Source organism: Sapajus apella, unplaced genomic scaffold (genome assembly GCF_009761245.1).
Source record: "Sapajus apella isolate SASKATOON/1434 unplaced genomic scaffold, GSC_monkey_1.0 scaffold15, whole genome shotgun sequence".
Classification (NCBI taxonomy): Eukaryota; Metazoa; Chordata; class Mammalia; order Primates; family Cebidae; genus Sapajus; species Sapajus apella.
The window spans coordinates 18,564,706-18,575,796 of record NW_022436955.1 but is presented as its reverse complement, the minus strand read 5'-3'; the positions used below and the strand labels follow the sequence as shown (position 1 = coordinate 18,575,796).

The 11,091-nt window shown below is 58.9% G+C and overlaps 2 protein-coding genes across 8 annotated transcripts in view; one reads left to right on the top strand and one right to left on the bottom strand.

Moving 5' to 3' along the window:
• The window catches only part of BCAR1 (BCAR1 scaffold protein, Cas family member), a 34,694-nt gene extending 30,818 nt beyond the window's left edge, over positions 1 to 3,876 (top strand). For 5 of the 7 annotated variants that reach the window (XM_032284468.1, XM_032284465.1, XM_032284463.1 and 2 more), the window contains exons 6-7: positions 134 to 265; positions 2,942 to 3,876. In XM_032284468.1, the coding sequence (XP_032140359.1) occupies positions 134 to 265; positions 2,942 to 3,454 (645 nt within the window). In that variant the 3' untranslated portion in view covers positions 3,455 to 3,876. The remainder of the gene's footprint in view (positions 1 to 133; positions 266 to 2,941) is intronic. The other 2 variants (XM_032284469.1, XM_032284464.1) reach the window with 1 other exon arrangement.
• A 3,722-nt stretch (positions 3,877 to 7,598) lies between these two features.
• LOC116555636 (chymotrypsinogen B-like) lies at positions 7,599 to 10,749 on the bottom strand. The gene is made up of 7 exons (XM_032284462.1): positions 10,660 to 10,749; positions 9,678 to 9,781; positions 9,498 to 9,577; positions 9,325 to 9,403; positions 8,910 to 9,090; positions 8,325 to 8,458; positions 7,599 to 7,818 (listed from the first exon to the last, which is right to left on the bottom strand). Exons 1-7 carry the CDS (start codon positions 10,709 to 10,711, stop codon positions 7,657 to 7,659), a joined length of 792 nt encoding a protein of 263 aa, XP_032140353.1. The 5' UTR covers positions 10,712 to 10,749; the 3' UTR covers positions 7,599 to 7,656.
• Positions 10,750 to 11,091: the final 342 nt, after the last annotated feature.

The following is an 11,091-nucleotide window of genomic DNA, read 5'->3' as shown; positions in this document are numbered from 1 at the left end:
TGTGTGTGTGTGTGTGTGTGTGTGTGTGTGTGTGTGTGTGTGTGTGTTTATGTATATATATGCGTGCACAGTACCACCTGGTGGCCACTCAGTTCTCTGCGCCTCACGGGGCTGGCCTCCGCTTCTGGCACAGACGAGAACTGGCCTCAGCGCAGCCCCTGTGTCTTCCCTCCAGGGGAAGGAAGAGTTTGAGAAGACCCAGAAGGAGCTGCTGGAAAAGGGCAGCATCACGCGGCAGGGCAAGAGCCAGCTGGAGCTGCAGCAGGTGAGGCCCTGGCCCTGAGCATCTTCATCTTTTCATTTGGCTTAAAGTTTTCAAGAGTAACTTGGAGACATTTAAAGAATGAGAGAGTGAGGTGAGAGCAGAAGACAGACCCCTCACATCTGGCACAGGCTTGGCCTGGGGCTGGCTCTGCCCTGCTCCCTTCTTCACGCCGCTCCTTACATGTCCAGGAGAGTGTCCTGTGGGCATTTGATTCTTCTGTCCCAGAATCTGCCATGGCATGAAGCATTCTTCATGGATTCTTTCAAAGACCACATAACATTTATTTAATGTTTATGCTGTCTCTGTACTTCCTTAGTGTTGTTTTATCTTTTGAGACAGAGTCTTGCTCTGTTGCACAGAGTACAGTGGTGCGATCTCGGCTCACTGCAGCCTCAGCCTCGTGAGCATCTGGGCTCAAGTGATTCTTCTGCCCTAACCTCCCAAGTAGTTAGGATTATAGGTGCCTGCCACCCCACCTGGCTGATTTTTGTATTTTTGGTAGAGATGAGGTTTCACCATGTTGCCCAGGCTGATCTGAAACTCTTAGGTTCAAATGATCCACCTGCCTTGGCTTCCCAAAGTGCCTAGGTTAATTAAAGTGTGAGCCACTGCCTCTGGTCCCTTATTATAAATATACTGCTATGTCTATATGCAGACATATCAATAGAATTTTTTTTTTCATATTTTGAAACATTTCCTAAGGGCAGAAAAGCGATATTTAAAAAAATACTAAGGGCGCTTTATTCTGATTATGAAGATAATTTTAAAAGTGAAAATACAGGATAGCACAAAGTGAACATAAAACTGTCACCCGTCAAAGCTCCCTTGCCCACCATCTGGGCCCGGAGGAGGTGGCAGAATGGAGGGCCTGAGACCCTCACTGCACGGCACTTGCCCAGCTGAGGCTGCCGCTGCCTCATCAGAGCGCAGTGAGACTCAGTAAAGACTGGAAGCTGCTTGGAAAGTGCCTGGCACGTAGAGAACACTCAGAAAAGGTTCTCTCAGAAGTGGGCAGGGTAGGGTTGAGAAATTACCTAATGGGTACAGTGTACGCTGGGTGGTGGCCACACTAAATGCCCAGACTTTCCCACCAGTCAGTGTACCCACATAATAAAACCGTACCTGTACCCTCTGCTAAATCTATTAAAGTAAAACAGGAAAAGAATTAATGTCACACCTGTAATCCTAACACTTGGCAAGGCTGAGGCAGGAAGATCACTTGAGGCCAGGAGTTTGAGACCAGCCTGGCCAATATGGTGAAAGTCCGTCTTTACTAAAAATACAAAAATTAGCCGGGCATGGTGTCACATACCTGTAATCCCAGCTACTTGGGAGGCGGAGGTTGCAGTGAACCAAGATCGTGCCATTGCACTTCAGCCTGGGCAACAGAGCAAGATTCCATCTCAAAAAAAAAAAAAAAAAAATTAGCCTGGGTGACAGCAAGACTCTGTCTTTATAAAAATAGTTTTGGGGGAAAAAAAGACCCACCAGAATCCCAGCACTTTGGGAGGCCAAGGCAGGCGGATCAGGAGGTCAAGAAATCAAGACCATCCTGGCCAACATAGTGAAACCCCGTCTCTACTAAAATATAAAAATTAGCTGGGCGTGGTGGTGCACGTCTGTAGTCCCAGCTACTCGGGAGGCTGAGGCAGGAGAATTGCTTGAACCTGGGAGGTGGAGGTTGCAGTGAGCTGAGATCGAGCCACTGCACTCCAGCCTGGCTCCTGTGCTCTGTCAGGGCTCAAGTGATTTTCCTGCCTCTGCCTCCCGAGGTGCTGGGATCACAGACATGAGCCATGTCACCCTGCCTCGCCGGAGCTTTTCAAAGAAAAAAGCTGAGTATATTCTCTCACTGGCTAAGAGAACCGAGAGATGAAGGATTTCACCAAGTAACTGCCTCAGGGATAGTGCGAGGCTCTGAGCTAGGAAGGGGAGGTTTCCTGTTGGTTTGGCTCATTCTGGCTTGGAGCTTTGCGCCTAGGGTAGGACACAGCTTGCCTGTCCTGAGTCTAGGTATAGCTGGGCACTTCGGGGCCAGAGCAGCTCCACTGATCCTCTAATGCTAACCCCTTCAGCCGGCTCCCAGGCCCAGGCAGCTGTGAGGTGAAGTGTTCACTTTCATGTGTAGCTCTGGAAGATGATTTAGCAGAGGTGGTATTTGGAGGCATTGGATTACAGGTGACATCTTCCTTTTTTCTGTTTGGCATATTTGAATCTTTGTAATGTGTACGTTACTTTTGAACTAAGGAGAAATTTTGTTTAACTTTCCATTTCGAAATATTTATAGATTCACAGGAAGTTGCAAAGATAAGAGTCGAGGGGTCCCCAGTGCCCTTGAGTCAGTTTCCCCAGTGCCATGTCTGAAGTCACATGGGACAGGACCCAAGCCAGGATGGTGACACCCAGCCCCAGGCAGCCACTGTTCTGTTGTCCATCTTGTCATTTCAAAATGTTCAGTGCATGGAGTCTGACCTTTTGAGATTGGTGGAAAGGTAATGGAACGGCCTGCAGAAGGCTTGTCATGGCTCCTGGTCCCTTCCCCAGGATAGCAGACCGCCCATCCCCGAAGTCCCATACACTCCGAGTAGCAGCCCTTTTTAGAGAAGTCCAGATCTCGGCCTGTGGTTCCGACTTGTCCAGGAGCCTAACCCTGCTCCTGCTTCCCTCCCACCCCAGCTGAAGCAGTTCGAACGCCTGGAACAGGAGGTGTCACGGCCCATAGACCATGACCTGGCTAACTGGACACCAGCCCAGCCCCTGGCCTCGGGGCGGACGGGCAGCCTGGGGCCCTCCGACCGGCAGCTGCTGCTCTTCTATCTGGAACAGTGTGAGGCCAACCTGACCACGCTGACCAATGCCGTGGACGCCTTCTTCACTGCTGTGGCCACTAACCAGCCACCCAAGATCTTTGTGGCGCATAGCAAGTTCGTCATCCTCAGTGCCCACAAGCTGGTGTTCATCGGGGACACACTGTCTCGGCAGGCCAAGGCGGCCGACGTGCGCAGCCAGGTGACCCACTACAGCAACCTGCTGTGTGACCTCCTGCGTGGCATCGTGGCCACCACTAAGGCCGCCGCCCTGCAGTACCCATCACCCTCTGCTGCCCAGGACATGGTGGAGAGGGTCAAGGAGCTGGGCCACAGCACCCAGCAGTTCCGCCGCGTCCTGGGCCAGCTGGCAGCCGCCTGAGGGCAGTGACCCCCGGATGAGGGCAGGGGAAGGGTGTGGTGGCCCCAGCTCCCAGCCCCCATCTGAAGAGTAGCTGTGCTGCAGGCTTGGGGACAGGACCCTAGCTCTGCCTCAGGCCTGGCGCTCTGTATGCCCAGGATCTGTATATATTTATGGTTGGGCAGGGCATGGGGCTGTGCCCCCTCAGAGCAGCTGAAGCCCAGGGGCTGGCCAGTGGCCTTCCCCATCGTGCACTGCAGGACCTCGTGCCACCCAAGGGCTGAGCCTGGCCCCCAGAGGGTGCCCTGTGGCCTGACAGGGCCAGTGCAGTTTGGTGTGTTTCTCTGCCTCACCAGGAGAAGACCCTGAAGAACTATTTTTCATTATTGATTTTCCAATCATTTGACTGATAGTCTCCATTTAAATAAAGTTTTTAAAATGAAGAGCAGCTGCCTGAGGGTACCAGATGAGAGCAGCCTGGGGCGGGTGACGGTTCAGGGAAGGCACGTATGGGAATTCCCAGGAGGGCGGAGGAGAGGAGGGTCCCTCCAGAAGAAAACTAAGGGGCACCGAGGCCAGGCGTCTCCTGCAGGGGGTGAGGTCTGTGGCTGGCCACAAGGCCCTGGGAGCCAGGGCAGAGCCTGTGCCTGAGAGGAGTTGGCAGTTTCGGAGCTGCAGGGTCTAGGGCAGGTGGGGCAGGACCAGAGGCATGTGGGAGTTACGGGTTCCCATGAGCCAAGGGCACCACGGGGCTGCATCCAGAGCTCTGCTTAAAATAATCTCATCCCAGCCTGTGGAACTCCCGAAGTGCACTGCTGGAATTATACATGGACTGGCCTCCAAGTTGGGAGAGCAGGGCCCAGAGAAGGCGCTTGCCTTGGGCAAGTGTGTCCCCCCGGTGGCTTCCCCACCAGCAGCCCACAGCCCACATGGAGGCTCCAGGGTGCCTGGAAGCCCTGGTGCTGCTCCCAGCCCTGACCACTCCGCATATGAATGTGGACCTTGGTTTCCCCATCTGTACCAAGAAGGGGGTAGGGCTGGGTGATCCACAAATGCTCCTGATCCACCTCCACAGAGGGGGCCTCCTGACAGCATCCATCCCACAGCACACTCGGCCCACCCGCCTGGCTGAGGACACAAGTAAAGGTGTGTGCAGTTGATCTCCGTGGCTTTATTTGTATTTTACACAGGTGTGGGGTAGGAAGGGTCTCGGCCTCCACACCTTCCCACAAATGAGCTTCGTGACTCGGGCATCCAGGCCCAGTGAGGACGGGAGGTGCTGGCGCCGCTCCACAACACGATGCCCTCCGGGCTCCAGGATTAGTCCTGGCAGGCAAGGGCTGCTGGAGTCGCCCTGTGGGAAGGAGAGGAGGTGTCTCCAGGACTGAACTGGTGCCAGGGCCTAGGGGACCCGGACCTGGTGGAGTCCAGGGAGGAGTACAGAGCAGTGGCAAGCGTGGGTGCAGGGAGTCCTGAGGTCTGGGTGCACGTGGCAGCCCCAGCTCTGCCATCCGCCTTGGAGGAAGCCAGGGCAAGTGGCTTTCATCCGTGCTAGGGCGCTGTCCGTCCCCTTCCAGCTCAGAGGGCTGGGGAGAGGAGGAAGTCCCCAGGGCAGCCTCACCTGCCTGGTTCAGGAAGCTGTGAGCCTGAGGCCTGGCCCTTGTTAGCCACAGGAAGGAGGGCAGAGAAGAATGGGGAGCCCAGGCTTCCATCAGAGGGCTGGAGAATCCTGGGTATACATTGAGTAAAGAACAGGGCTGGGCTGGACAGGTGGAGTCTATGGAGATTGATGGGGAATGGCCTGTGGCACGTGGTGATATTTAATGATTATCTTTCCACGCTCTTCTATAATGAGCAGAACTTACTTTATCATGGAAGGCACCTGTCGGGATGCTTTCAGGAGCTTTAGTACTTGGGAAGGAGAAGAAAAGCAGGAGCCAAGTGGAGGGCAGTTGCCCATTGGCCCTGGCAGCCAAGGCTGCAGGCGAGGCCCAGGCTAGCTGGGTAGGGTCTCCTGCACCTACTCACCTCCTTACCCAGAAGCCAGTGTGTCCCATCGTGGCCTCACGAGCCACCTTCTCTGCCTGCCTGCGTGGCCTTGCCTCAGCCATCCTCAGCACCTGGACGGACTCTGGGTGAGCCAAGCTTAGACTCCCCAGCCACCATACGGTGGCTTTTCCTTGAGAGAGAGGGTGACAGACAGTGCTTGGGCTTGTAGGGGTGCCCAGGAAGTGAGCCAGTCGGGGTGAGTCCTGCTTGGCCACTGAATCCCATGCAGCAGCTAGCTGAGGACACGGAAAGGCATCCCTTTCTCACTCAGGGTCCCAGTTTCCCTTGCACAGTGGGGGCGTGGGACCCCCCAGGTTTCCCCAAGCTGCAGTCCTGGTGGCCTGAGGATGTGTAGAGCTGTAGGTGGGGTGCGCAGCCCGGGGTGGGCGTCTCCTGCAGAGGCGCCGGCTCTGCCTGTAGCTGGCAGATGGGGGTGCTGCTTCCCCAGCCTGCAGTTTGTTTCTGACCATTCTCTTGCTGGTTGCAGTGTGTAGTTGGGGTTGGGGTTAGCATCGTTCCCTGACATCTGGGGGGGCCCCAACTGCTCAAGCCTCACCTGACACCACAGTGGGCAGCGGTGACCACCCAGTCCTCGCTGATGAGGGAGCCCCTGCAGAAGTGGAAGCCAGTTTTGTCCTGGGAGGACAGAAGGGCTGGCAACTCCCACAAGGGCGGGGGCGACCTGAGGGTCCAGGGCCGTGTCATCCTAGCACGTTGGGAGGCTGAGGCAGGAGAATCACTTGAGGCCAAGAGTTCAAGACAGGCCACATAGTGAGACCCAAATTTCTATTTATATATTAATAAAAATTGTTTTAAACTTCCCCCCGGCCTCCAGCCTGGCCACCACCCTGGCATGGGCAGGCTCCCCCTCTGATCTGCAGGGACACCTGCCAGGCCCGGGAGCTGGGGATGGCATCCTCCCCGTTGACATCCTGGATAGGCTGTTGAGCACGGGGTAAATGGGGACCCCGCAGCTGGGGTTGCTGGGGTTGAGGCAGCTCAGCTGGCAGTTGATGGTGTCCTGAGGTGCCAGGGTGAAGAGCCCCCACCCCCCTGCTGGCATCCGGGGTGCTGGCTATTGCAGTGCCCTCAGCCACCTCCCGCCCTCCCTCAGCCCCCTCCCCTGACCCACTGTGCACTTAAGAGCCCACAGTGCTGTGACATGTGGCTGGATTCCCTGGGGCCCTGTGCTCCCATGGGCTCTGAGTCAGTGGCTGTGGTGGATTGGGGTGGGGCCTGGGGACACAAACCTGGGAGGCTGCCCAAGTCTAGAGGGTGCAGGAGTTGGGGTGGGTGTGGGCAAAAGGCATGGATTTGGGAGACCCTCGGGAGGCAGAATTCAGGGTGTGGAGGGCCTGAGGGTGCGGGGGCTGAGGGAGGGAAGAAACAGATGCCCCAAGCATGTCCCAGGGGCAGGGGCCTGAGGGGACAGGAGGACCAGCAGGGTGTGAAGAGGAAGGGGAGGAGGATCTGGCCACGGAGAATGTGGTCTCCCCAATATGACATGGCATGGTTTGGCTTTTTGCTTCTGGGCATTTGGGGCTGGAGATGGGTGGGTTTGACCTGTGGCTCCCGGCCTGCCTGAGCCTCTCACTTAGAGTCAGTGCCAGAGAGAGGGAAGCCCAGTGATCCAGAGAAAGGCCATGGGTGCCAGGGGTGCCCCTCCTGTCCCTGAGCCCACCAATCACGGCCCACCTCGCCACTGCCCTTCATCACCCATCTTCGGGCTGATAGTGCCCCTGGCACCAGCATATGTCCGATAGCCCTTCCCTGGAGCTGCAGGTATGTGGGGCCGGAGTGAGCTTGCCCTCGGGCTTCCCACCCACTCCTGCAGAGCCCTGAGCAAGGGGGCAAGGGTCGGTGGTGAGAACCCCGCTACCTGGGGGCAGGTGCTGAGGATGGGGCCAAGGTCCACCCGGGCCTGACCAGCCAGATCCCCCGTCTGTCTCTGCACCCTGTCATCTGCCCAAGTGGTGGGGAAGGGGCCTAGGGAAGGGTCCTCCCAGAGGCCACCCATGCCTGGCTGGCCCGGCCCAATCCAGCCCAGGGAGGGCCCAAGTTCAGGAGTGGGGTGAGGCCTTGGAGGCCCTAAAACAGGAGGCAGCCAGCACTGACGTGTGCACCATGGGTTTATTGAGGCTCTGTGGGGAGCAGGGTCTGAGGGAGCTGCGCGCTCAGTTGGCGGCCAGGATCTCCTGCACCCAGGGCATGAGCTTGGTGACACGGGCGTACACGCCAGGGCTAGAGGTGGAGCAGGTCCCGCTGCCCCAGGACACGATGCCCACCAGGGTCCAGGCCCCGTCCTTCTGGCAGACCAGGGGGCCACCGGAGTCGCCCTGTGGGAGAGGGAGGAGGAGGCTTGGATCTGGTAGCCCAGGCAAACTGGTCCCAAGGGCCACTGGACATGGTTCCTGGAGCCCGGTCCAGGACCCCACATGCAGCAGAAGCTCAGCACATGCTGTCGCATGGGTTAGGAAAGACTCCAGCAGCTGCTTGCATGTTTCGTGCCCCTGGAAGTCTGAGCGAACCCTGGGATGGGACCCTTTAGTGGAAGCTCAGTAAAGCCGGATTGACCAATAGGAAGAACATGGTGGGGCTGGCCAAGGGGTCTATGTGAGGGGGAGGGCTGCTGAGCCTGCTATCCTGCCGGGTCCACTGTCCAGGCTGTGCACTGCACAACTCCAAGAGCCAGATGCTCTGATATTGACCATGCAATTTTGCAACAATGTGACTCTGTGACACCAGGAAGGAGTGAGGTTAGATGAGGGCACAGAGGGGTGGAAAGCCCAGGCCTCCTCAGCACCCCTCTGGCCTGCGAGGGTCTGGGCAGGGCCTGCCTCACCATGCAGGAGGAGACACCGCTGGCCCCGGCGCAGACCATCACGTCGGTGATCTTGCTGCCCCAGAACTTCTTGCAGTCGGCGTTGGACAGGAGGGGCAGGGCCGCCTGCTGCAGCTTGTCAGGGGTCTTGTTGGCTGCAGGACAGAAGGGTCAGGACCACTGGGCCCACCCAGCCCAGCAAGGAGGGAGAGACCTGGGGCCGACACGCCTGCCCTCCCCTGCACCATCGCCACATGGGCACGGCCCCAGGAGCCTGAAAAACACCTGTGGGATGAGGGGGTGCTGGCTCTGCCCAGGTGGGAGCCCCGAGCTCTGACCCCAGGCAGGTCAGCCAGAGTAGGGCTCACACGGCTGTGCGCCGCTCAGAAGCCCCCCGCAGAGGCTTCTCATGATCCGGCCTGGATTTTATTTGCATTTGGGGGATTTTAAGTTCAGAGGGTTTTCAATAAAGAAGGGACCGTTAGGAGCATGTTGGTATTCAGAGCCAAACAAGAAGAGCCAAACGGTCACGGCAGGGACTCCATGACAATGCAGCCCCGACCCCAGAAGCGGCCCCCGACCCCAAGGCGGCCCCGCGGCCCTCACCGTTGTACTTGGTCTTGCCCCAGCCAGTAGTGGCACAAAGGGTCCCTGCGGGGAAGTCATCGTCGGCGCTGGGCAGGCACACGGCGGACACCGTCTGGGAGAACTGGGCGGGTGTGGCCAGCTTCAGCAGGGTGATGTCATTGCGCACGGTCAGCATGCTGAACTTGGGGTTCTTGAAGACCTGGGGGTGGGGGCCAGAGTGCCGGGGTGAGGCCCCGGGAGGAGGCGGGACCTGTAGCCTTTGGGGACACAGACTCCTTCCCTGGAGGCCATTCGGGAGCAGCCCATCCCCAGGGCTGAAATGGGAGCCTCCAGGCTGGCCCCGCCGTCCTGGGCACCTGTCCCTGAAGCAGCCAAAGGGTTCCCCCTCCCCGTGCCTGCCGCCCCTGCCCTCTCCTCTGCAGGGCCTGGGTACCTTGGCGATCTTCAGAACCTGGATGTTCTCCTCGTCAGAGCCCTGGTCAAACTCCCCGGCCACGACCACGTGGGAGGTCCTGGACAGAGTGTAGCGGGTGAGAGGAAGACCGTGCCCTGCTCCCCCCACCCTCACCGGGGCTGGAAGCAGAGCTCGAGGCTGCCGGCCCTCACCTGACCCCACAGTGGGCGGCGGTGACCACCCAGTCCTCGCTGATGAGGGAGCCGCCACAGAAGTGGAAGCCGGTTTTGTCCTGGGAGGAAGATGGGGAGGGTCGGCAACTCCCACCTGCGGCAGTCCCCCAGCCTGGCCACCACCCAGGGTGCCCCCTGCCTTGCAGAACCGCTGCTTACCTGCAGGGACACCTGCCAGGGCCAGGAGCCTGGGACAGCGTCCTCCCCATTGACAATCCTGGACAGGCCGCTGAGCACTGGCTGGATGGCAGGGACCCCGCAGCCTGGGGGTGGGTGTGGGGTGAGGGGTGGGTACCACCCACCCAGGTCCTAACACTCAGGCTTCCTCTCACTCCCAACTCTTTTCCAGTCTCTGGGACCTAGACTGGCTCCCTTGTCCCCTTCTCTGAGAAGTTGGCACTGGCTCTCCTCTCCCCAGCGCTGGAATTCTCGGGGACAACCAAGTCCGATGTGCTGTGCTGTGGGCTGCTAAGGAAAGGGCTGTTGACCCCATCTCAGTTCAGAGAAGCCACATGGGGTGGAGCGTGGGGTGTTGGCGGCCTCATGCTCAGGCTGGGAGGCCAGACCCTGTGGGTTTGAACCTGGCTCCCTCCCTGCCCAGCTAAGCCACTCAGTGTCCCCATCAGCAAAGTGGGAATCAGTTTCTGACCTCACAGGTTTTGTAGAGTGAGCAGGCAGCACGCCAGCTCCACGCCTGGCAGGAGGGGCTCTGTGCGCAGTTGAAGAGGGCAAGGCTTGAGGTGCTGAAAGGTTTGGACTGAATGGTGCCAAGCCACAGCTGCCCACATGCTCACCACCCAAGCTGTGCGGGAACCACTGACTGTTCAGGAAGTTTTCTGGCGGCCTCAGGGCAGCCCGCAGACGCCCGCCTCCTACCCGGGAGCTTCAGGTCAGATGGGGGTGGAGAAGGGCAGCAGGACCCCGCAGCTCCCGAGCTCCAAGGTGGCAGCCGAGCCTCGGAGGGAGCCTGTGCCCTGGTCCAGGCCTCGCAGCGCCCACTGCAGAGACAGGTCTGGCGACTTGCCCAGACCCACACTGGGGTGCGTAGCTGAGCTGGAAGCTGGGACCCCACTGCCCCTGGCTGGCGTCAGGGCTGGGAGTGAGGGGACAACCCTTCGGCCTCGCAGGGCCCAGCACTCACCAAACGTGGTGCTCAGGAGGGCACAGCAGGAGAGGAGCCAGAGGAAAGCCATGGTGCTGTGGGGTGTGGGCCACCTGTCCGAGGGCCTCTGTTATAGCCCTGTGCACCACTGTTATCTGGAGACCTTGGGGCGATAATCCCTTCCCTGGGAGTGGGCAGGATGTGCCAGCGCAGGGTTGGCCAGGGAGCCTGGGATGGCAGCAGCTGGGGCCCGGCTGACCTGGAGCTCACTCAGGTGGCCTTTGACCACGGCCTTCCTCCTCCAGGCCCGGGCCCGGGCGTGCCTCCAGGGGCCGAGTCCAGCAGCCCTGTGTTCGCGCCCCAGCGGAGTCTCTCATGGTCTGGAAAGAACTCAACTGGATCTTTTGGTGGTTTGAAAACCCCTGAGTAGTGTGGCCAAATAGAGGAGACGATGGGGGCAGAGGACCCCAT